General features: G+C 52.5%; 1 protein-coding gene across 5 annotated transcripts in view; it reads left to right on the top strand.

Annotated features, from left to right (window-relative positions):
* LDB3 (LIM domain binding 3) overlaps positions 1 to 22,877 on the top strand; it is a 59,202-nt gene that overhangs the window by 28,148 nt on the left and 8,177 nt on the right. For 2 of the 5 annotated variants that reach the window (XM_059899950.1, XM_059899951.1), the window contains 5 exons: positions 7,149 to 7,331; positions 10,499 to 10,641; positions 16,020 to 16,434; positions 17,620 to 17,800; positions 18,416 to 18,536. In XM_059899950.1, the coding sequence (XP_059755933.1) occupies positions 7,149 to 7,331; positions 10,499 to 10,641; positions 16,020 to 16,434; positions 17,620 to 17,800; positions 18,416 to 18,536 (1,043 nt within the window). Of the gene's footprint in view, positions 1 to 801; positions 1,592 to 7,148; positions 7,332 to 10,498; positions 10,642 to 16,019; positions 16,435 to 17,619; positions 17,801 to 18,415; positions 18,537 to 22,877 lie in introns of those variants that run through there. The other 3 variants (XM_059899952.1, XM_059899953.1, XM_059899954.1) reach the window with 2 other exon arrangements.

Below are 22,877 nucleotides of genomic sequence, written 5' to 3'. Positions count from 1 at the left end.
ATGTTAGAGGCCCCTCTGGCCTGGAGGATCTAGGATTCTGGCATCTTCGGCCCTGGACTTTCCCAGGCACACTCTCTCCTCCATTTCTACATTTCTGACCGTTCCTTACCGGCTTTGTCCTATGCCCTTGGCTGAGCAGGCTGTGGGCTGAGACCCAGAGGCCCTGTTGGCGGGAAGTCCTGGCCCTCAGTATGTGTGCCAGCGGCACATATGTGAGTATGCGTTTGCACGTGTGTGCCTGGCTATGCTCAGGCCTAGGTGGGCGGGGCAGTCAGTGGTGTTTGAAGGCTTCTCTCTGGGGACAGAAAAGGGTTGGGAGAGACGGGCAGCACAGGGAGATGGCAGGTCTGCTCACCAAGCCTCATCACGGGGACAGGCGTTCTTCCTTCTTGATGCCCAGCTAGGGGACAGAGACCATGCAAGGCTCACCTGCCTATGGGGTTCAGTCCTGAGAGACAGCCAAAGCAGCCCTGCCCAGCCCTAACCACGTGGGCCAGGGAGAACCCAGAGACCCCCCCCATTTGCCCAGCCTGCCCTCAGGCTCTTTAGCCAGGCCCCTTCTCCATGGCTCACTCAAGTCGGGAACATCAGTCCCTCCATCCTGGTCCTTGCGACTCTGCCTGACCCCCTGAAAAGTACCCCCTGGGTGGCAAAGCCTCTCCAAGCTGAATCCCTTCCTCCCTCCCATGCCCTCTGCCCCAGCTCTCAGACAGGGTGATGGCAGACACACCCCCTAACCCCTTTCTTTCTTCCTTTCTCTCTTTCTGTCTCTGTCTCTCTGTTTCTCTCTCTGTGCCACAGGGAAAGGTTTGAAACGGAACGTAACAGCCCACGTTTTGCCAAATTGCGCAACTGGCACCATGGCCTTTCGGCCCAAATCCTTAATGTTAAAAGCTAAAAAGCTGTCTGGAGCCCCCTCACCCCTCTCAGGCTGGACCCCCTCCCTCCTTCCCCCTACACAGATCTGGCATGTGAGCCACACGGTGATGCTTGAGAATGTATAGCTGTGCTGGGGGGCACCTTCGCTAGTCACCTGCAGCAGTTGTGCTCTCTGCCCACCCTAGAGCTGATGGCCGAGGCCCAGCCCCACGCAGCACTGCATCCACTCTACCCCCACCCTTCAGTGCAACCCTCACGGCCCCCCCAGATAGCCCAAGCCTCTGCTCCCCTGTACAGGACCTTCCTGTAGATCAGAGAGAATGGGATGGGGTTTGCTGGCAGAACACCCCAGAACCAAGGGAAACAGAATGTGTCACTGGTCCATTTCCCACCAACCTCAGCTCCTGGGAGAGGCAGCCTGGCCTAGTGCCATCCTGGAACAAGCTGCCCATAGATCAGGGTCCTGAGAAGAGGCCAATTCCCCGGCCCCCCTCACTCCCTCGTGCCCTCTGGAGCCCAGGCAGCCCAGGACAGGGCTCCCTGTAAAGGAGGAGGAGGCCCCAGGGTGGATGAGGCAGAGGCCCTTCCTGGCCGTGGTGAGATTGGAGCAAGTGTTCCCCTCTCTGTGCTGTGTGTGCTGGCTCTCTAGTTCTCTCTCCTGTACATATAAGCACGCTCATTCTGAAATAAAGAGGATTTGAAATGAACCAAACCAGCCCCAGTCCTGCTGTGCCTGTGTGCATGCCACCAAAGGGGGCAGGTCTGAGACGGGGAGAGGATAAGTACCTACAGAAGAGGTGCAGGGGCAGTGCCCGCCGGGGCTGGGACCTGGTGAGCTCTGCCCACCACTGTTTTCCTGCCCCTAGGGCCCTGCCCAGGGCTGCAGGGCGCAGGCAGAGAGGACGGCAGGTGAGAATCTGTTCTGCGGGCTGGTGGGCAGCCTTAGCCTCCTTCGGGATAGCGTGTGCATGGACAGAGGAACGGGGTCTGAATGCCCCCACCTCTCCTCCCATACCCAGCCACAGCCAGCAGGCCGAGCCATCCCTCCCTCCCCATCAGAAAGCGTGCCACAAGCCCCTGTCCCAGGAAGGCACTGTTCATGCTCAGCCCTGGTCCAGGAGGGAGACACACCTGAACTAAGGAGCGGCTCACAGGGGAAATGCTGGGGGTCCCCCGTGGGCTGGGCCCCGGCTCAGGGGAGAGGAGCTGGAAGGTATGCCTGGTGGAGTCTTGCTCAGGTGGCAGGAAGGAGAGGAAGGCCCTTGCTCCTGGCCTCCACACACCTATGGCCTTGTCCTGGTCCTGAGCATTTGGGAAGGGCCGGGCTGGCAGGCTCATGTCCTCCCCACCCACCTGTCTACCCATCAGCCTCACCCCTGACTGGGGGAACCACAAGCTGAGAACATGAGATTGTCGGCACTTGGCAAATAATGACAGGTGCTGAGGCCCACCCCTCAGGGCTCCCTCACCACCCCTGGGGCTGGACTGGGCCAGAGCCTCGTGCCCACCCCCACTGCCTGGGCACAGACTCTCTTTCTCACCCTGGGGACCTTGGCAATCCCGTCTAGAAGAGCTGGCCAGGGAGACTGTTCTGTCCTGCCTACCACCTTGAGATGCTCCCCTAAGCCCCCCACCAACCTGTTCCACCTTGGCCTCCCGTCTCTTCCTGCCTCTAACAGTTTGACTGCAGGGCCAAGGCGAAGACCAGGCGAGGCAGGCTGGCTAGGGGATCAACTGGGGAGGTGGGGGTGTGTGCTTCTGCCTGTATCTAGGCATCCTGGAGCACACTTATATTTAGCTGACCTTTCATTGAGGACTTCCAAGGCCAAGGGTAGGTTGGGGGTTAGGGGCTGCCAGACAGAGAGAGGCCCCAGGTAGTGGGTGTCCTAAGGCTGGCAGAGGACCTGAGCCAATCCATCAGAGCTGGTGGCCTCCCCATCCCCTGTCCCCATCCCCTCGGCCTGTCGGAGCCCTCTTGGATCCACCTGATTGAAGCCCTGGAAGGCTCTTGTTTGCTTTCCAGTCTGCCTGGTGCCTCCCCAGTGACCCCAGGCTGCTGCCTGCAGCACCTTGGGTGGCCCCAGGCCAGGGGTCTGTGTAAAGCCCTCTGGAGTAAATGGGAGAGATGTCCTCATTCAGCATTCCGTGTCCATGGGCATTAGTCAAGGCACTGTGCCTAGCTGCTGTAGGTGCAGAAGGAATCAGAAAGAGCTGATGTGATTGTGGCTGACCATAATGCAAGGCTGATCATGTGAGGTCCAGAGACAGGGAGCGCTCCTCCGACTGGAGGATCAGGGAAGGCTTCCTGGAAGAAGGGGTCTGTGTGTTTGATCTTCGGGAACAGTTAGGTGTGGGGCATGTGCAGTTATGGAAGGCTGCACAGGTACTCTAAGCAGACAGAGCAGAGGTGCTGGGTCAGTGTCCCAGAACCCTGACTTAATCATTTTGGCTGGAATGGAGGGCGTGCAGAGGATGTTATGGTTAGTAGTGGTCTGGAGCTGAAATGCCAGGCTCTGGATTTTGACTGTATTCCGACACAATGTGGAACTAGTGAAAGCTGCAGGGCACCAGTCACACTACAGCCTGTGGGGATCATTGTGGACCGCACAGTTCTTGAGGGGTGTCATCACCTAGACTACAGTGTCAGTGTGGCCCCTGGAGTCATGCAGTGCAACAGCCCTGCTGCAAAGTGACATGGTCAGGGCTGCCCTGAGCAATAGTCATCAGGCTGCAAGGTGGAATGCTAGATAGGCGGGTGGCAGCATGAACAATTTCAACACCAACCACTTGACTGGCATTCTATCATCATCCAATCAACAGAGATGTTCATATTCCATTCTCCATCATCACCCCAGTTATGGCAAACAGCACCCAGAACCATCAGTCACAGCACCTCCACCATCGTCAACATTTCCAGCCTGAGCCCAATGACTACAAACCCCCAGGCCCAGCACCACCACCATCAACACCATCCCTATCCTTTGCATACATAGTACCACTGTCATCAATAAGAGCATCAACCAAAGGCTACCACAACAGAGCAGGGCACAGGGTTAGCACACTGCACCCTGATGCCAGCTGGGTAGAGAGACGGGCTGAAAAGGGGACTGGAGCCAGACTGTGTCTCTCCTTTGGCCACACCCTCCCCATGCAGCCACCAGCCGTTAATATAGTTGGGTTGGTTTGGTTTTTGCTTTGATGTTTAAGGTGAATTATGACCAAGGCAGGAGGCAGCTATAGAGTCCTAGACCAGGCTGGGGTGATCTAACGGGTAATGTCTTTAGGACTGAAGCCAGCGTCTAGTAAGTTCTCTGCAGTGCTTGCTTTCTGAGACCCACGCCCCACTCCTTGGGGTTTCTGGGGGCTCAGGGAACTTCAGGCAGGAGCTGACCTGGACAAGAACCCAAGATCCTTCAGGATGCTCTTCAGTGCCACGCCTACCTCCACTAGGCCCTGGTTGCTTGGTGTCTGCAGACAGCGGCCCTAGATAGGATGCCCCTCAGCCGGAACCCCGAGCAGCAGGCTCACGTGCATGTCCTTGGTCCTGCCCTGTGGTAGATGATGAGTTTTCCTAGGGTCACATCCAGCTCCAACTTCACCCCACAGAATCCAGGGTTCACGTGGAGCTATGCCTGGGGAGAGCCGCAGGTAAGCTGGTCTGACAGGGGATTGGAGCACAGGGGACAGGCAAGGCCAATTTCCTATTTGCCCTGCAGAATACTTTCCCCAGCCTGGGTATTTTCATCACTGCTGTCCTCAATTCCCAGAAGCCCACTGGAAGCATGTGGCAGGGTCAGGGAGAAACAGATAAAGAAGAGGGTTGTCCTCTGTCAGGCGGAGCCTTCCCAGGCCATACGTGTCCATGCCATGGGGGTCTGAGCAGCCAGTTCAGTATGGTATCAGAACCTGCAGCTGTTTCTCTGAGGCGGCCGCTTCACAGGCATGGCTTCCAGAAGCCAGGTTCTTTCATGAAGGGTGAGGAAGTGGCCTCATGGAAGGGCCAGGGCTGGGTACCACCACAGGCCTAAGAGCTGGGTTGTCCAAGGCTTCCTTTCTGAACCACTAAGCTGGGAAAGGGCTGGACAGGGCATGGCCACTGCCCTTGTCCACCCTGGATGCTTCCTATGCAGTCACAGAGAAGAATGGTGCGCCCTCCCCTGAGGCAGTCAACTCAACCTTGCCTCTTCTCCAGCCCTCTTCTTCCCTGACCCTCTCATGCTGTTTCATGCCTTTCTCTACCATACACTTCACTGGATGGAGGAGAGCACATCACGTCGTGATGCTTTGGTAAATAGCTCATGGCCCCCTGGCATCCCTACCTGGGACAGACCTTTGTAGTACCTTGGTACTCAAAGTGTGGTCCACGGACCAGCATCACCTGAGAGCTTGTCAGAAATGTAGACTCTCAGCCCCACCCCATACCTACTGAGCCAGAAGCTGCATTTTAACAAGATTCCCAGGCAATTCGCCTGCACATTAAAGTCTGAGAAGTGGTATAGTGGTTAGGGATCACGCCTATCTCTGCCAGTTGGTAGCAATGTGATGTTTTAGCAGAGACTGAATCTTTCTGGACCTCAGGTTCCTCATCTGTAAAATGAGGATCTTGATACCAATCGCCCAGTGAGGTTGAAAGGATCAAATGGAGTAATGGGGTGCCACTTATACAGCTGTTTAGTGCAAGGCCTGGCATATGGTAAGCACTCAGAGAGGGAAGAGGATTATTCTAATTATTTCAAATAAGAATAGAGCCTTTTGTTGGGGAAAGATTCTACTTGACTGATTGCAGGAAGAAGGTTCTTTGTTCCTGTATGAGGGACCACTTGAGGTACTAGGTAAGGCTTCAAATCCACATGCCTCAGTCAGAGCCTGCTGTCACTACCGATAAGTTCTAGGAGCTCGAGCAATTCAATTCTCTCAGTCTGCATTCCTTCACCTATTAAAAAGAATTGATAATACCCACATCAGAGAGTTTTTGTGAGGATTAAAGACATAGGCCTGGCACATAGTAGGAGGTCAATAATTGAATTTCATAGCATAAGGAAAATCATTCCCACCTATAGGAGTTGCAGTATCCTGTCGCCATCACCTGAGAGCTTGTCAGAAATGTAGACTCTCAGCCCCACCCCATACCTACTGAGCCAGAAGCTGCAACAACCCATGTACATTTCTTTGCTTTCCTATAATTTAATTTTTATTCCCTCCCTCATTTCACAGGTGGCTGAAATCTAATCTCATCGACCCAGGCTCTGATGCTTCTCTTGTCTGGGGTGGTTTTGGGGAAGAGGGGCTTGCAGAATGCCAAGGAGGGTGGGGTGGGGAGTCTGGGCACCTGGTCCTTGATCATGGTCTACCTGTGCTGGCATCTGCTGGGGTATCTCCATCTGTCTGGTCACACTGGTCCACACTGGCAGAGCAGTCACCTCTCATGTTCCCAAGTACAGGGACTTACAGATGTGCAGGCGCTCAGGGCCACGTCCGTGTCACTCTCAGGTGTGTGGGAAACCGTCTACAACCCCCAGGCCACAGGATGGCCTACAGGTCTTTGGGCTGCCTCAGGCCTGCCTGCCCCTTCACCATGGGCCTGGGCATAGGGGACCCTGGGGTCCTGCCACTTCCCCAGGGTTTGCCCAGAAAATGGGCACAGCTGCCTCTTTTCTTGAATCCCTCACGCCTCGTTGCCCCTTTTCTGGTCCAGATGACCTTGATCTGTCTGGCATGGTAGCTTTCACCCATCTTCCAAATGTATCATCAGTGCCCTGAGTGCTTCGCAGCCTAAAGCCCAGGCTGTCACAACTTCAGAGCTTAAGCCTTTGACAACAAAATATCTTACCTCCGCTTTTTTCATTATATCATCCCTTCTCAAAGGCAAAGCATGCCTCTGACTAAATGAGGAAGGGTGAAAGAAAGGAAAACAGGATGGGGGAGAAACCTTGGTTGATAATTTAGACTACTTTTTGACCACACTGTTTTTATAATACACGTTGAGAAAGACAAATTAGGAAGTACACAAAAATGGGAGGCAGGGGAATCTCACTAGGCTTGAAAATATTTTTGATGTTACTGTGATCCTCCCTGTGGTCTGAGCCCTTCCCTCTTGGGGTCCTGGGTGGGGGTTTTCTTTCCCTGAGCCTGGGGACAGGACTTCTGGAAGATCCTGCTCTGTTGGCAGTAAGGCTGGTACCTTCCGCCCAGCCTGCCTCTCCTGCAGCCACCGCCCCCCAGCAGAGGGGCGCCCTTGACCTGTTGTCTTTCTCGGTCCGCCTCATCAGCACCCCTATTGAGCATGCTCCAGTGTGCACCAGCCAGGCCACCACACCACTGCTGCCCGCTTCTGCCCAGCCGCCTGCTGCTGCCTCTCCCAGCGCAGCCTCGCCACCGCTGGCCACAGCCGCTGCCCATGCTGCCACCGCCTCTGCCGCAGCCCCTGCCTCCAGCCCTGAGGACAGTCCAAGGTAACTGGCCCACAGGTGCCAGCCCTGACTGTGGGGAAGGGAGGCAGGAAAGGCCTCCCCCGGGCCCATCTGTTGGCAGCTGTGTTGGGCCCTCAGAAAGGCCCATCCAAAGTGGTTAGGACCCCAGGGCCCTGGGGACGCCAAGGCTCTGCACCGCTTGGTGCTGAGAGTGAAGGGGAAACTGGAGGTGCGTTTCAGGGAAGCGCACTGGGACGTGTCACCCTGCCCCAGGGGCACGTGCTCTAGGGAGAAAGGTGAAAGTCACAGACACACATACAAAGTTAAATAACAAAGGGAGACTGTGTGGAAAGTCCGTGTTCCTGGAGCTGGAATTACAGAGAAAGAAAGGAAATCAAGGAGGCCTCCGTGGAGGAGGCTGCGTTAGCCCACTGAAGGCGGGTCAGATTTGGGCAGATATTTAGCCACTACCTTGCCTTCTTTTGATGAAGAAGCATGCTAACTCCAGAGGCACCTGGTGGAGTGGGATTTACATCTCTGCTCTACCACTTACTGTCTCTAACCTTCAGAAAGTGACGTAACTCCTCTGAACCTCAGTTTCCTCATCTGCTAAGGCATTAATGCAATGCCTATTTTACAAGGTCAGGATAGAAAAAGTGTACATAAAACACCTAGCACATAATATGCTCTCAAGTATTGCAGGTTACTGCATTCCTGCCTGCCCTCATGGATACTCAGCCAAGATGGGGAAGGGGGTTGTTGAAAAGGGTGTGGGGAGGCAGAGGGGGTGGGCTGGACAGGTCATTCTGGAGCCGCCAGGCAGTGTAACAGGCCAGGCAGGCCCAGCTCTTTCTGGGCTGTGTGGGGCTGCCAAGTTGGTGTTTGGTGTCAGAGCCAGCTTTCCCAGTCGCCACACTCCCCTCCCAGGGTTTTGCTGGAAAGACACGGCTCTAGGTCAGGGTGCATAGTTCCCTGGTGCAGCCTGAGGCCCATGAAGGGTCGGCAAAGTGGCCTGTGTGCTGCGCCCCTACCCTCGGGCTCCACAGTGACCCAGGTGGTGCTGAGCCCAGCCTTTCCCCAGCCCAACTCAAGCGTCAAGGGTGAGCCTGGCCCAGGCTTCCAGGGCTCCTCATATCCCAGCTTCCTGGGGGCATTTAGCAAGCTGCTTCCCTTCTGCACACCAGAATCTCTTCAGGTAAGGGCCTTGCTCCCTGCACAAAGAAGAAACCTTGAGGAGGATAAGATATATCCCTGCTGTCTAGTGAGAAGATGCCTCTCCAGTTTGAAGGGGGTGCTTTAGATGCTGCGGCCCCGTGGATGGTCTAGCCTCATCCCTGGGGCCCCAGCCCTGCTCAAGGGCAGGCTCCAGCACCCACTCCAGCCCTCCGTGTCTGGGGGCCCTCGGGACTCCCTCAACAGGACAAACCCTTCCTCTGCTTTGCCTTGCAAAGAGATGTGAGGCCTGGGCAGAGGTTGGAGAAGGACCTGGAGGGCTCCCAGCATCAGGCTGGAGCAGAGGGGGCCAGGGGACCACGCTCTGGGCCCAGCTACCTTCTCTCCTTGCACACGGGCTGGGATGGAGCTAGAGGGAGCCAATGGGAGACAAATGGACACCCAACGTGGCCTCAGAATTCTTGCTGGGTATCTTAAGTCTCTGCTTGCGGCCCCAACACCAGTCTTTGACAGAGGACCTGTAGCTCCTGGGATGCTGGGAAAACATCCTCCACTGGTGGGAGAGTCTGGCCTTCTCCTACCACAGTGGAAGCTGGGCACCTCTTGGACACGGCCTCTTTCTCTTCCATGGAGGCTCCTAGTCCACTGGTCTTAACAGGGGTATGTCAGAGAAGGGCAAGCCCAGGGAGGGGAGGCAGTATCCTCATTCAGCCAGAAACACGGCAGCTTGGCATGGCAAGCCCCCAGGTCTGGGACACTGGCTCTCTGAGACTCATTCTTCCTCCAGTTGTCTGGGACATCACCACAGACCCTTCTGAATCTATTTAGGAGCCTGGCGGTGGGTTCTTAGCTCAGGGCAACCCACTCCCAGAGCCCTAGTGAAGAAGGTATTCCCTTATCCTGTGACTCTGCCCAGCAGAAATGGGCAGGCCCTTGGCCCATGAGCAACAGGTGGAAGGCAGGCAGGAAGCCATGGGTGGGCAGGGGTCAGTATATTTTAAGGGGCTCACTTCTCCAGCACTCCCATCAATGCCCCATTTGCCCTGGGGGTGGTCATGTCATCCCCGTTAGGATGTGAAAGATGCAGGGAGAGACCAGGGACATGTTCTATAAGGTTTCATTAGTTTTAAATGAAAGAAAAAAGGGGGGATTCACTGACTAATGGAATTGGGAAACACTGGATCAGACAAAGTTAAACAGACTGCTTAGCTATAGGAGTTCTTGGAGCCTTTAGTTCTCTAAGAGGAGAGGCCAAGCACAGCATTTCCTGAGGGCAATGAACTGGAACTTTTTTGTTTTTCCATCTCTTTGGTCCCATGGTCCCTGGGTCACAAGTGGGAAAAGGCTGCTTAGGCTTCTTGGCAGCTATTCCACTGGGAGGAGGGCAACAGGAATCCTGTATGGAAGAGGAGCCTCTATGTATGTGGGGGGGGGGGGCGCCGGGGGGGGGTCTCCTGGCCTCCCATGAGACCTCCCCGGAGCACTCTTGCCCAGAAACCTGAGACTTTGCTGCTCCCTCCAGCAACAATAGAAAGGGAGAGGGGGAGGAGGCCAGGTGGTCTGAGGCTATGAGGTGCCCCCAAAAGGTCGGGAGGTGGAGAGAGTAGGGTAGCTCTGAACATCTCCATCTCCCCTCTCTCCTTCCTCTGCCCCCTTCCCTGCCCCAGCCTCCCCCCCTACCATTCCACGGTCTCTACCCAGGGGTTGAAGTGTTTTCACTGCTCCTCCTATCTGGCTGGTGCCTCTCCTACCTCTCTCCTAAGGCGGTGGCACCAGCAATGGGCTGTATTTCTCAAGGTGTCTCTGCTGCTCTGACCAGACTCACCAAGACCCAGCACCCAAGGAGCAGCTTCCTCCCCCTGAGACCTCCATGGTCTTTCCTTCACAGCCTCTGGCAGCTCCCCAGGGACATCTTTGTCAGGTTTCCTCCTGAGAGGCTCCTTAAAGATCTGGGAGCCAGCCTGCTGTGGCTCCAGGCCCCAGGGCCCGGGTGGGGCTGTCCTTCTGGCTGTTAACTCTTCCCCCCTTGGTTCCAGGCCCCAGGCCTCTGCCTACAGTCCCGCTGTGGCCACCTCTCCAGCACCTGCCGCCCATACATACAGCGAGGCCCCAGCTGCCCCTGCACCCAAGCCCCGGGTTGTCACCACTGCCAGCATCCGGCCTTCTGTCTACCAGCCAGGTGAGAGGCAGAGTGGGAAGGGAGGCTGTCTAGGCTGGGCGTGGGCTCCAGGGGTCAGCTCCAAAGCCACATCCCCCTGAAGGATGGTGGTTATAGAGGCGCTGCTAATGAGGTTTCAGCCTTCCTTCCTCCAAGTGTGGGCCAGAATCCTATGGAAGCTGCCTCTGGCGCTGGGGAGACAGGTGGCCAGTGCCAGGCAGGGATGGAGCCTCCCAGCTCTCGGGAAGAGGACATTCCTGCCTGGGGATTTCCAGGCTCCAGGTAAGGAAGAGAGGGTTTAGAGGGGAGGGGCTTGTTCCTCCAGGAGTCTGGATCTGGCTCAAGGCAGAGGATAGGCAGCTGTAACAAAAATGCCACGGGCTTTGAACAGACCTACTGTATAACGTGATGCTGGGCAAACTGCTCACCTATCTGGTCTTTGGTTTCTTCAGCTGGGACAGGCTAATTAGAGGCATGGAGAGCACATGTGACAGGGGGGAGAGTGGCCCACACAGGGTCTCCCGGTGGCTGGCCTCACTGGCTGTCTGTTCCATCACTCTGGTCCCCATTCTCATCACTGCGGGGACGAGGGCTCAGCCTGTGTCTTCCCTTTTCCTAGGCAAAGTTGGGCCTCTCCCCAGAGCTCCAGGGCAGTTCTCGGGCTGGCTTAGACCTCTCCTTCCCCTGCATGCCCCTGCTCAGTGAACTTAAGAGAAGATAAGACAGGGACTGAGGCAGGAAGCACCTTGCTTGGGGGAGTTGACTTGATGTGCAGGGCAGAGGAGCCACAGTCAGCCCTCTGTTTTATAAAATATACTCTGACATTAGTGCTGAGTGTGTAGTCGTGGCTTTAGCATCAGACTCCGGTGCCAGGCTCCGCTTTGCTATCTAAGGCAAAGTACTTCATCTCCCAGGCCTGTATTTCCTCGTTTTAAAAATAGGCATATTATGTACACCTGGTGCTCTGGGGATGAAATGAAGCACCCAGCACAGTGCTTGGCACACAGGAGGTGCCCTTCTCTGTCTCTTCAGAGGCAAGAACACAAAGTTCTGAGGTTAAAAGTCCACAGTATTAGGAAGCAATTTGCAGCGGGCTACTGTGGTGAAAAATCTCGGATGGACGTAGAGGAAGCAGCTGCTCTGCGGAGATGGGGGGCACAGGAGGGAGGGTGATAAGGAGTTTGGAGGAGCAGCGGCGGATGGAGGGGGCGCAGGGAGAGTATTTCCGCCCGGGTGCGGGCTCCGCTCCCAGGCAGGTCCTTCTGGGCATCTTCCGGGGCGGGCCCCGGGTTTCGGCGCCCCCGCCCGGGCCGCCGGCTCTCCTCTGCAGGCCCGCCAGGGGGCGGCACGGCTCCGGGGGCGCACACCGCCGGGTCCCCGCTGGCGCCTGTCTCCTCCTCCTTCCGGCACTGGAGCCCGGGGCGGGGCGAGACTTGCAGGAGCCCCGGAGCTGCGGGCCTCCGCTGAGTTCCCAGGCCTTGCAGACGTTAACTCATTCCTGACCTGAGGGAAGGAGGCAGCTGGGCGGCACGCGCCTGTGCCGGCCTGCCTCTGCCCCCTCTCCTGAGGGTGGGGTCGCAGGGAGGCTGGCAGGTGGTCTTGGGAGAAACGAGGATCGTGGACCCGGGCCCCTCCCCTCCTCTCCTCCGCCGACCCTGGCCCCGGGGAGAGCGGGGAGCCCGCGTGCCGTCCGAGCTGCAGCTCCCCGCGAGGGCTCCTCCGGGTCCAGGGTGGCTTTCTCAGCCCAGATCTTATCGCCTGCGCCGAGGGTGGGCGGCCGCTCCCCGGAGCACCTGGGGCCCGGGAGAGGGCCGTGGGCAGAGGGCCCCCCACTCCCACCCCGACTCGCGGGAGTCGGGGGAGCCGGGCCCGACCTGGAGTGAGTCAGAAATCACCTTGTTTAATTACACATTCCCGAGCCAACGAGTGCGATAGGGGCCTTTTGAACTTGCCAATTAGAGATGAAATATCACCTTCTAATTTGGACGGGCTTTATTCCGTCAAGCAGAAATAGCAACAGCCCAGGGCTCGCAGATGGGATATCAAGTCTCTCTCCTGGCACGTCGGGGATGGTGGGGCCAGCCAGGCTGAAGGGCGCAGAGGGAAGGGAACTGGGAAGCAGCTGCTCCCCGCGCCCCCATCCTCACCGGGGACCTGATGGCTGAGGGAAGCTGCCGGCCTGTGCCTCGAAGAAGGGAAGGGCCCTAGCTCTGGGAGGGTGTAGTCTTGAGCAAGGAAGCAGCCCACCCGGGCCCAGATGCCGGGTGCCTATGACCTGCTGAGAACTTCGTGTTGTGGGGATTTAGAAAAGGGGGGTGGACCATGGAGTCTGGAAGGCCTTCCGAGGAGGGAAGAGAATGGCTGCCAGGCAAAGGGAATAGGGTTAGTATTGCTGGAGGGAAGCTGGAAGTGGGCAAGGGCCCGATTTGGAAAGGGTGTGCTAAAGCTTGTTTTGCTGCCTAGGGAGTGCTTAAGCAGGGAATCTGGAGTTGAGACCTGCTGCCTGAGTGCGAGTTTCAGCTCGGCGTTTCTTAAATTCTCCAAGCCTCAACTCCTCTTCTGTAAAATGGACTTGAAAATATTATCTGCCTCATTGGATTGCAGCGAGTATTACATGAAATAGTGCACATAAAGGCCCTGGCATGTGGAAGCAGTCAGTACTTGGTAACCGTTGTTCTGATTAGGACAGCACTGTCTAATAACAATACATTTTCTAGTAGCCACAGTTTTTAAAAAGTAAAAGGAAGCAGGTGAAATTAATTTTAATATATTTTATTTAACTCAGTATATTCAAAATATCATTTCAATGAACAAGCAATATAAGATTATTAGTGAGATATTTTACTTTCTTTTCTTGTACTACGTCTTTAAGAATTGGTGTGTATTTTATATTTATAGCGTGTTTCAATTTGGACTAGCCACATTTCAAGTGCTTAATGGCCACATAGGGCTATGTATTGGATAACACAGGATTAGGGCTTTCATTCTTAATCAGAGATCCCCCCCACTTTACAAAAAAAAAAAAAGGAAATAAGATCTTGCACAGAACCCCATTATTCAGAGAGGGCTGAAGCTGCTCTAGCATTTTGAGACCCTCTGTTCCAGGCACTTGGGAGCTATGCAAGCTTGCTAGGGAGGGAGACAACACCTCAAGTATGGGCTTCACAGGTTTACTAGTGCATGCAACATGTCACTCCAGTAGGTCCCCACCCTGTGAGGCAGGCAGGGATGTCATACCTACCACCACGGATGATTAGACTCAGTCCCAGGTTACTGACTTCAGGGGTGTCACATCTCCCACCGCCTACATCCCACAGTCTCCCTGGGGTGGGATCCCTCAGGTGACCATCAAGCTGTGAGATGAGCTGACAGTTCATCTGGACCATGAGACCCAGGAGTCACTCTCCTCACCATCTTCACTAACATTTAATGACACATACACAGTGCCAGGTACGAGGCTAAGCCTTTAGAGTTCTTATCTCCCATCATCCTCATAACAACCCTGTGAGATACTGAGAATTATTATAGCCATTTTTAGACGAGGAAATTTGGGCCTAGAGACGTTAAGGAACTTGCCCAAGGACACACAGCCAGGATGTTGTAGAGCTGGGACCTGAACCCAGGGCTCTTGATGACTGTGCTACATGCCAGACCATGCAGCCTCCTCCAGGTTGATAGGTACTCCTCCATAACATGGTGCACCCAAATCTTCTGGAACTTGGACTCATGGTTTTTACAGAGGCAGCTTGGGGTGATAGAAAGAATGGTTTTGGAAATTCACTCTGCCACTTACTAGCTCTGTCTGAGCCTCAGTGACCTCAACGGTAAAAGGGATTAACCCAGATGACCTGTTATGTGCCTAGCCTACCCTCTTAGTAAGTGGGAAGAAGATTTCCTTATGGAGAAAGTTTTACCTTTGGAAGCCAGCGTCACTCCCAGGATGGCTCTAGGGCAGGGCTGGAGAGGGTTTTACCCCTTCTGCTTTCAATAACACAGGCCTGGTCCCTATCCATTCCCAACACAGGGGTTTCCATGTCACCCACCTCTGAAGGGCCAATCACCTGGGAGTAGAAGGTATGGGGTTGGAGCAGCAGGCCACAGGCCACCTAAGGTAATCTAGGGGAACCAGGTGGGGAGAAACCAGGAACTTTAGCCCTGAGAATGTCCTTCCTTTCCAGGCTGGAGCCTGATGGGGGCTGCCTCAGCATCTATCAGCACAGTCCATTCACCAGGCCAGACTCAGGAATGGGGAGGGAGGCTGCCCCAACACACTTCCTGGGGTAGGGGGAATGAGACCTCTTTCCAGAGGAACAGACTGTAAGCTGAGGTGAGGCTTCTGGAACCTCCCTCCCTAGGAGGGGAAGCTGGTGAGACCATGTGTGCCGGACACAGCTGGGTCTGCCCCGGCTGGCTTTGCAATGGGAGGCAGCAAAACTTAGAAACCTGGGTTTTGAGGGCCCAGGCCTCAGAGGGCTTTGGGTGAGCAGCTGCTATGCTCCTTTGTGTTGCCGCCCTAAAAGAGTTTTCAGCTCTCAGTGGGCTGGAGGAGGGGGTTCTAGAAGCGGGGCAGTGCATTCTCATCCTGCACTCTGGCTTCCTTGGTAACCTCCATGCAGTTACTCAGACATACTCTCAGTTTCCACCAAAGTGATGAGGGGGAGCATGTGTCCCCCAGAGGCAGCCACAGGCTGAGGGAGCAGCTACACCTAGGCTCTGTCACCCCAGCATCTCTGCCCAGCTTCCCTCCGAATGCTGCCTTCAAGACCCACCACCCAAATCAAACCAAAATGGAAGTTCCCCCCAGTACAAATCAAGCCAAGCTGTTTTTCAAGAAAACGACTGTAGCTAAACCTGAAACCTGAACCTGAAAACCTAACTGTCCCGTCATCTGCTTTGTCCCAAAGGCTGGACTAGGTCCAGGTTCAGCAAACGCTTGTGATTGAGGCATTTCAGATGTCAAATCACTGGTCAGAGTGCAAACAAAGGCATCTTCCAGTTAAGGCCAAGCTGACCCACTCCCACCCTCTTCCTGGCCCAGGGGATCCAGATATGAGCCTGGCCGGCCACCCCTGCCCCCGTCCCTGTCTCCTGCAGGCCTCTGGCAGCCAAGGCCTGGCAGAGCCGCACCCCGCACAGCTGCAGATATTTATAGCCCTGTCCCTTCCCAGCCCTGTCCAAGCTCCCGAGGGCTCTGCTCTGAGGGCTCTTTATCTCCCTTGGCTCTCTGCTGCAACTTCAAATCGAGGCCATCAAGAAGTTCAGGGACGCGTCTCCTGTAAAAACTGGAATTGTGCTGCTCTAATATTAAAGTTGTCTTTTCCAATTCTCTGGCTGGGGGCGGGGGAAGCTGGGAGAATGAATTCCTGACACATTTTTCTTTGGGTATTTTTGGCTTGCAGTGCCTGCATCTACCTACAGCCCATCCCCAGGGGCCAATTACAGTCCAACCCCCTACACCCCCTCCCCTGCCCCCACCTACACCCCTTCCCCTGCCCCCGCCTACTCCCCCTCCCCAGCACCAGCCTATACCCCCTCGCCAGCCCCAAGCTATAATCCTGCACCCTACAGCGGGGGCCCTGCGGAGTCTGCCAGCCGTCCCCCATGGGTGACAGACGACAGCTTCTCTCAGAAGTTTGCCCCTGGCAAGAGCACCACCACTGTCAGCAAGCAAGGCCTGCCCCGAGGGGCCCCTGCGTACAACCCGCCACCGGCTCCCCAGGTGTCCCCCCTTGCCAGGGGTACTGTCCAGAGGGCCGAGCGCTTCCCAGCCAGCAGCCGGACTCCGCTCTGTGGCCACTGCAACAACATCATCCGGTAAGGGCCAGCTGTGCCCCTGTGCTGGGGTGCTGGGACGAGAGGGGGACGGGAGGGCAGGTGTAGGGAGAAGACTGCATGCAGGACAGCCTCAGGTCCCTCTGGCTTGCCATCTGGTCTGACCCTCTCTGAGCTTTAGCTTCCATACCTGTGTGATACCCACTTCCCTGGGGAGTTGGGAGGATTCCACGAGGTGAGTGGGTGAAGCTCCCAGCATGGTGCCTGTGCCAGCACCACCCCCATGGGCTAAGGCTGGGTTCTGGGAATTGCAGGTCTGGACGGTAGATTTATTGGCCCTGTTGCAAGCTGGCTGACAGTGCTAGTTTTGACCCAGCTTTCCTTCCTTTCGAGGTGCTCCTGGGTCTGTCCACAGACAAGCCCGTGCTGCTCAGGGCTTTGGTGGGCATCTGCCACACTAAAGGAAAACAAGTCATTTCATGCTTAGAGGCCAAGGATCATGGGTGGTACTTGTTTGAATATAATATGTTTATAGTATGTGCATATGTGTGTGGGGGGTGAGCTTGTGTATATGAAAAATACAATTTTATTTTAAAATAAAGTATCATTAGAAAAAATATACTCATTAGAGAAGAATTAGAAAATTCAGAAAAGTAAAAATTAAAACATAAAGCGTTTCTTCAGGCCCACTGTCTGACTACTAATCTGGAGCCAGGTTTGTGTCCTGGGTCTACCATACTAGCCCTATAGCCTTGAACAACTTACTTAACATCCCTGTATCTCAGTTTCCTTATCTGAAAATGGGTATCATAATAGTACCTGCTTCATAGGATTGTTGTGAGAATTAAACACGTTAATAAATGCAAATTTCTTCTTGAATGGTACCTGGCACAGAGTAAGCACTTAATAAATGCTAGCCATTAGCACCATCATCATTGCTCTTCTTACTACAATTATCAGTAGTCAACCTAATGGATACTCCATAATATACCTACCCAGTCCCCTGCTAGTGGATGTTCGAGTTGCTTCCCCATCTCTGTTTGTTGCAAGTGATGAAACAACATCTTTTTGCATGGAGCTTTATCTGAATTTCCTGTTATTTCATTAGAACAGTCACAGAAGTCAGCGTTATAGGATCAAAGTGTGAATATTGTTGAGCGTTTTGAAATATCTGGTCTTAAGCTTTGGGGGCTGCCTTAGAGGAGGTACTATTCTCTGCTTCCCCAGGGGCCCGTTTCTGGTAGCCATGGGCCGCTCCTGGCACCCAGAAGAGTTCAACTGTGCCTACTGCAAGACCTCCCTGGCAGATGTGTGCTTTGTGGAGGAGCAGAACAACGTTTACTGTGAGCGGTGTTATGAGCAGTTCTTTGCTCCAGTCTGTGCCAAGTGCAACACCAAAATCATGGGGGTAAGTGAGCCGCATTCCTCTCCTCTGACCCTTGTCTCTTTTCCAACCAATCTTTCCTCCTCCGCAAGGTTGTGGGGTCCTATTTGGAAGCTAAGAAGTTGCTGTGCTAACAGAGCAAGAACAACTCCATTTCTATCCTAGAAGGGAGTTGGTTTGCCACCAGTGAACTAGGGAGTAAATGAACTTGAAGCGAGAGATCCGTGGGCCACATCCCTGGCCACACAGCTTGAAGTGGTGGCAGAGCTTCTGCAAAGCAAGTTACTGCTTCATAGCCTGACCTCACCGTGCACCTGCATGTGGCTTTGACCCTCTATGCCCCTTTGGTAAAATGGCGGTAACACGTAGTACTTCCCTCCCAGGTTGGGTGGGAGGGTGAAGCATCACAGCTTATGGAAGCGCACACAGAACCTGGCACCCAGCAAGTGCTGCATGAGTAGGAGCCTCTCCTCTGCCGCCCCTAGCCTTCCTCGGTGTGTCCGAGGCCCGCTTCCTGGGCTCTCCTGCCCTGCTCCCTGATGGGATGCTCCGGCAGTGACCGGGGCTGGTGTGGAAGTTAAGCCTGCCTTCTTCTCCCTCCTGGACCTTTCTGTCCTGAGCTGAGGCTCTTTTCCCCAGGAAGTGATGCATGCCTTGAGACAGACGTGGCACACCACCTGCTTTGTCTGTGCAGCCTGCAAGAAGCCCTTCGGGAACAGCCTCTTCCACATGGAAGATGGGGAGCCCTACTGTGAGAAAGGTAGGACCTCTGTGCTGTGGGGAGGCCCCACAGTCTGGGAGAAAGGGGTAGGAGTTCCCTTTCACACACATTCAATCTGTGCTGTTTTCCCTGCACCAAATATGTGGACCACAAGTCGGCATCTTGTGACCGCTTGGGAAACCTTTCAGATGATTTTGATTTGAAGACCACAAGGTCTAGTCTGAAAAAGCTTTGGCTCTGGCCTTTGTCCTAGGTTCTGTTCCAGGCTCTGTTTCAGGCTGGCTTTGTAACCCTGATTGAGTTACTAAACTTCTCTGAGCCTCACTCTCCCCATCTGTAAAAGGGGGAGATCAACATCTGCCTCCCAGAGTTGTGGTGAGGATTAAACCAAAGAAACTTCGGAACTCGTCAAGTACATGCAGGTCCCCTCCCAGCTCCTGTGATGTTTACCAGACTTTGATGTTCCTTCAGAGTCCAGCCAACTCCCTGTCTGAATTCGGAGTTTCTCTGTTCTCCCCATACACTATGTGTTATCTTATAACTTGGAGTCAATTATGGTAAATTCTGAAGACAAAGCCATCTGTTAGAGTTGGGCATCCTGGCTAACTAGCCATTCAGTCACTCACACATTCACATGCTCGTTTATTCATAGCCTGCCTCTTTCAGATAAGGATTTGAGGCAGGTTCCAACAAAGGTAACAAAAACATGAAAGTTAAGACAATAGAACTAGCAAATCAGCACCAAGTAGAAGAGGGAAAAGGAAACATGCTGATTATGAAGAATAACAGAGCTGCACTGACTGGGTAGCAAATGTGAGAGCAAAAAGAGAAACACAGTAAGTTAGTTTACTTTAAAACCAGAAAGGAGAAAACATTCCAGTTCTTCAAGGGGAAAAGGAAAACATAAAACTTTTTTTCCCCTGACAATAAATTATAAAAGAAACTTCTTGGGTTCTGAGGTACTGGTGAATTCTCTTTCCAGCTCTGAGGCTCACTGAATGACTTTAAGTAAGTCACTCAGTCATTCTGGCCTCAGAGTCCATATCGGTAAAAGGGAGAAGATAACACCTGTCTTTTCCCTTCTTAGGAGGAAATGGTGATGATTGGTAATTAATAAAAGTGCTGTGGTACCAATACAAATTGCTATTATTAGTCACCTAAAAGCATTATAACTTTCATAATGTGCGATAAGCCACAATTTATGCGTGAGGCTTGTGAAAGAATGATAGATTAACACTATTACCAGTGCTCCTCTCCCTAGCAACCCCCCCACCAAAAGATTTTCAAAAATGATGTTCTGATTAAGAAGACCCAGGAAAGGGATGATCTACTGTTAAGAAAAGACAGCAAGGAAGCAGGTTTAGCCTCAGCCTTAGGCACACTGAGAGACCCTGACTGAAGGCCTGCAGGGGCCACTTCCAGGCTGTGTGACCATGGACAAGATGCTTGCCCTTTCTGAGTCTCTCCTTCTTCACTTAACTCTCAGAGGCTGTTGTGAGGATTAACTGAGATAATGGGTGCACAGCTCTGTAATGGCTCTGGGAGACCCACAGCTCTCCAAGGAGCACAGTTTGAAACCACTTCCTTAGGCAATGGGAGTCACTGTGATGTTTTAAGTAAAGAAATAACACAATTTAATTTTTACTTTAGAAAGAGCATTAGAAATTTAATATGCTTGTTGAATGTGATAAAGGGTGATATTCTTATAAACAAAGTAAAGAAAGGAGAGCTAGATGAGCCAATAGTGAGGTAAAGTCAAGCCTGTTGGTTAACCTGCCCTAGAGATAAAATATCAGAGTCAGCCTGTCCCCGTACCATGGGACACTGTGTTTGGTTCTGACCTTGTCATTTTTTTTTAATTATCGTGGGGGAAAAAATACACATATAAAATTTACCATCCTAACCGTTTTTTTTTTTTTTGGCTTTTCACTTTTTATTTTATATTGGAGTATCGCTGATTAACAATGTTGTGATAGTTTCAGGTGCACAGCAAAGGGACTCAGCCATACATATACATGTATCCATCCTAACCATTTTTAAGTGTACAGTACAGTAATGTTAAGTATATTCACACTGTTGATTGATCTGAAACAGATCTCCAGAATTTTTTCATCTTGCCAATATGAAGCTCTATACCAATTAAACAACTCCCCTTTTCCCCTCTCCCTCCAGTCCCAAAGAAAATTATAAAGACCTAATAGGAGAAATAAAGGAAGGAATACATAAATGAGAAACTAGATTATTTTCCTGGAAAGGCCCATGCACTAACTTTATTTAATACCAATTATATTCCCCTTTTGTAGAATAAATGAGGAAAATACCAGCTTTTTAAAAAAATGTATTAGGGGACTTCCCTGGCAGTCCAGTGGTTAAGACTCTGCGCTTCCAATGCAGGGGGCGTGGCTTCAATCCCTGGTTGGGGAACTAAGATCCCACAGGCCGTGGGGTGTGGCCAATAAATAAATTAATTTAATTAATTTTTAAAAATGTACTAGGGTCACACCTGTGATACCAAATTCTGAAACAAAGTGGCAATTTTCCAGATAGTACAAAATCAAGTTTAAAACAAAAAAATTAATCAGTAGGCAGGACTAGACATTCCAGAAATAAATTTGAGCCATTGAAAGAGCTTAATCTGTGAAAAAACATAGGCTGCACAACAGGAGAAGGAATCACTATTTAACAAGATTTTTTGAAACATATCTTTGTTTGTTCACTCATCATTTATCCATCAAATGTGTGCCAGTTCCTGTGAAGGGTGCTAAGCATAGAGCAGAGGACTTTGCCCTGAAAAACCTCAAGCAGACCCATCAATGTCTGATATGCTGGCACATAAATGGACAGTTAAGAGATAATGAATAGATAGATGGATGAATGAATGAATGGGGAGGGAGAGAAGCCCAGGAAAAGCCCTCAGGAATGCTGTCTCATCTCTCTTGGGTGGGATGGGGATGCGGTCTTCCCAGAAGGACGGCAGCCCAAAGGATTGCAGAGATTCAGGTAGACGAAGTGGGAAGGGTTTTCCAAGCCCAGGACCCAGTTCATACAGTGGCATGAAGATGGAGGAGAGAATCCAGGGCATCTGGAGACCAACTGGGCAGAATGAGAGAGAATTCAGAAGTGGGGTGCAGGGCTTGCCCTCGAGTGGAGATGGGTTAGCCTATAGCCCTGCTTCTCACCCCACACTAGTAAGTTCCTACAGAGCACAGAGTGAACCATAAACCTGCCATAATTCTCTAAAGGAAGCAGAATGATGTTTTCCTAGCTCTGGTGAGGCAATAGATTTTTGCCCACTGAAGAAATGAAGTATTTTGTCAGAAACAAGATTGATGGACTGTGATGTATATAAGAGCATTTGCACGACAAACTATAATTAAACCCCAAAGGGGACACCATACATTGGAAAAAATATGCAAGAGATATATAACTTATCTAAAAAGCTCCATGGCAAATAGATAACTGAATAACAGCCCCATGAGTTAGGTAGTATAGTTATTCCCATTATATAGATGAGAAAGTTGAGGCACTGAGAAGTTAGGTGACTTGTCCCAGATTTTAACAATTCCTGGATAGAGATGGGATTTGAGCCCAGGTCTTTCTTTCTTCAGAACCTAAGTTCATAGCCCCCACTGCACGTTGACTCTCAGCAGGTGGTCTGAGACAGTGACTAGGCATACTGTCCACAAGGAGATCTGAGCAGAAAACCTCTGTAAGAAAAAGCCAACTGTGGCAGAGCTGTGGAGAGACAAGTACACTTCTAGGGTAATGAAGGCTTTGTAAAAGGCATCAAGATTCTTCTAGAAGAATCTGGGAAAGTTCTACAGTGAGTGCAATGGGAGTGCTGCCCACTACCAGGCCCGGACAACTGGGGCTGAGGAGCACAGGCCTGGCCCGCTATCTCACCTGTGTGGCTCTGGGTAGGCCCTTCACCTCTTCCAGCCTCATCCGCAAAACAAAACAAAAACAATTTCACCAAGATTAAGTTTATTCATTAATTTATTGATTCAGTGATTCATCCATTCACTCATTCATTTGACATATGTGTTGGGTACTGACTTGTGTGCCAGGCACTGTGCTGGGAGTACAAAGAAAACTAATACATAGACCTTGACATTGAGATACTAGCAAATAATACAATCTCTGTGAGGAAGCTTGGTAAACTGTAAAGCATTATGTAAATAGTATTTGGTATTATTATCTCTTTGGCTGGGGAGGGGAACATGTCCCAACAAAGTAGCTCAGGTATTGTTTCTAGTAGTGATAATTTATTATCAACACAGATGCCCAATGACAGAAGAATGACCAAGCCAAGAACATGCTATAACTCTAAAAAATGTTAAAGGCTCTCACTCTTCCAAAATAAGCAGAGCTGCTGGGAAA

The sequence above is a fragment of the Balaenoptera ricei genome, chromosome 16, assembly GCF_028023285.1.
Source record: "Balaenoptera ricei isolate mBalRic1 chromosome 16, mBalRic1.hap2, whole genome shotgun sequence".
In the NCBI taxonomy this organism is placed as follows: Eukaryota; Metazoa; Chordata; class Mammalia; order Artiodactyla; family Balaenopteridae; genus Balaenoptera; species Balaenoptera ricei.
This window is presented reverse-complemented; position numbering and strand designations above follow the sequence as displayed.